General features: G+C 44.8%; 1 protein-coding gene across 1 annotated transcript in view; it reads left to right on the forward strand.

Annotated features, from left to right (window-relative positions):
* The window catches only part of LOC143296607 (uncharacterized), a 104,567-nt gene that overhangs the window by 73,591 nt on the left and 28,476 nt on the right, over positions 1-2,500 (forward strand). The window contains exon 6 of the mRNA XM_076608635.1: positions 1,052-1,235. Coding sequence (XP_076464750.1) covers positions 1,052-1,235 — 184 coding nt within the window. The remainder of the gene's footprint in view (positions 1-1,051; positions 1,236-2,500) is intronic.

Consider the following 2,500-nt stretch of genomic DNA (forward strand, 5'->3'; position numbering starts at 1 on the left):
AAACACAGCACAGTAACCACAGCACAGCAAACACAGCACAGTACAACACAGCACAGCACAGTGAACACAGCACAGCACAGTAATCACAGCACAGTAAACACAGCACAGAACAGTGCAACACAGCACAGCACAGTAAACACAGCACACTACAGTACAGTAAAGTACAACACAGCACAGCACAGAACAGTACAACACAGCACAGCACAGTAAACACACCACACCACAGTACAGCACAGCACAGTAAACACAGCACAGTAACCACAGCACAGCAAACACAGCACAGTACAACAGCACAGCACAGTGAACACAGCACAGCACAGCACAGTAATCACAGCACAGCACCGACACAACACCAACACCAACACACCACACCACACCACACCACACCACATCACACCACCACCACACCACCACCACAGTACAGCACACCACCACCACCAACAACAACGGGCGCAATAGCCGAGTGGTTAAAGCGTTGGACTTTCAATTTGAGGGTCTGTGGTTCGAATCTCGGTGGCGCCTGGTGGGTAAAGGGTGGAGATTTTTCCCAGGTCAACATATGTGCAGACCTGCCAGTGCCTGAACCCCCTTCGTGTGTATACGCACGCAGATCAAATACGCACGTTAAAGACCCTGTAATCCATGTCAGCGTTCGGTGGGTTATGGAAACAAGAACATACCCAGCATGCACACCCCCGAAAATGGGGTATGGCTGCCTACATGGCAGGGTAAATAAACAAAACGGTCATACACCTAAAATGTGAAATGTTACATGTTTGTCTGAGTGTGTATGTGTGCGTGCCTGAAATCTGATTGAATGACACAGGAAACGAATGATGAGCCCCCAATGGCAGCCATCAGTCGGCTCTACCCAGGTAGGCAGCCTGTTGTGTAAATGACCCCGTGTTTGTAAAGCGCTTAGAGCTTGGTCTCCGACCGAGGATAGGCGCTATATAAGTATCCATATCAATCAATCAATCAACAACACAACACAACTACATCACAACATTTAATAACACTCAATGTCCCTCCGCTCGCCTCTCTTTCCCAGACAGGACAAAGCGGACAAAGCCGAGGTGACGCAGGCGACAAGGTAGGGAAGGGAGGGGCTGCTAGTAGGTGGACAGCAGCAGCAGGAGGAAGAGGGGGAGGAGGAGAGAGAGGCAGCGGCCACCCCCACCGCCCCACCCCTGACATGCCTGGGCGAGTGGACACCTCTGTGAACCATAGAACGGGTGAGTGACCCTCTGCCGCGGCATGTTTCGTCTCGCCAGGCATAATAATGATTTTAACAATTGACGCCAGGCATAATGATTATAACTATTGACGCCAGGCATAATGATTATAACTATTGACGCCAGGCATAAAATGATTATAACTATTGACGCCTGGCATAATTATTTTAACAATTGACGCCAGGCATAATGATTATAACTATTGACGCCAGGCGTAATGATTATAACTATTGACGCCAGGCATAATAATGATTTTAACAATTGACGCCAGGCATAATGATTATAACTATTGACGCCAGGCATAAAATGATTATAACTATTGACGCCTGGCATAATAATGATTATAACTATTGACACCAGGCATGATAATAAATATTGACGCCAGGCATAATGGTTATAACTATTGATGCCAGGCATGATAATGATTATAACTATGACGCCAGGCATAATGATTATAACTGTTGACGCCAGGCATAATAATGATTATAACTATTGACGCCAGGCATAATAATGATTATAACTATTGACGCCAGGCATAATGATTATAACTATTGACGCCAGGCATAATGGTTATAACTATTGATGCCAGGCATAATGATTATAACTATTGACGCTAGACATCTAGTTGTCCCCAGGCATATAATTATTGTCTCGCCAGGCATATATTGTCGCCAGGCATATAATTATTGTCGCCAGGCATATATTTTCGCTTTCGTTATATTGTCTCGTCAAGCATATATTGTCTCAAGGTTTATATTGTCACCAGGCATATATTGTCTTGCAGGCATATATTGTCTCACCAGGCATATATTGTCTCGGAGGCATATATTGTCGCTAGGCATATAACTTTGGTCACCAGGCATATATTGTCTCCAGGTTTATATTATCACCAGGCGTATATTGTCTTGCAGGCATATATTGTCTCACCAGGCATATATTGTCGCTAGGCATATAACTTTTGTCGCCAGGCATGTGACTATCGTCGCCAGGCATACTATTGTCGTCAGGCATATAATAATTGTCGCCGGCATGTATTGTCTCACCAGGCATAATTATATTGTCGCCAGGTATATGATTATTATCTCCAGCCATGTATTGTCGCCGAGCATATGATTATTGTCGCCAGGCATACGATTATTGTCGCCAAGCATGTGATTATTGTCACCAAGCATGCGATTATTGTCACCAAGCATACGATTATTGTCGCCAAGCATAGGATTGTTGTCGCCAAGCATATGATTATTGTCGCTAAGTATATGATTATT

The sequence above is a fragment of the Babylonia areolata genome, chromosome 21, assembly GCF_041734735.1.
Source record: "Babylonia areolata isolate BAREFJ2019XMU chromosome 21, ASM4173473v1, whole genome shotgun sequence".
In the NCBI taxonomy this organism is placed as follows: domain Eukaryota; kingdom Metazoa; phylum Mollusca; class Gastropoda; order Neogastropoda; family Buccinidae; genus Babylonia; species Babylonia areolata.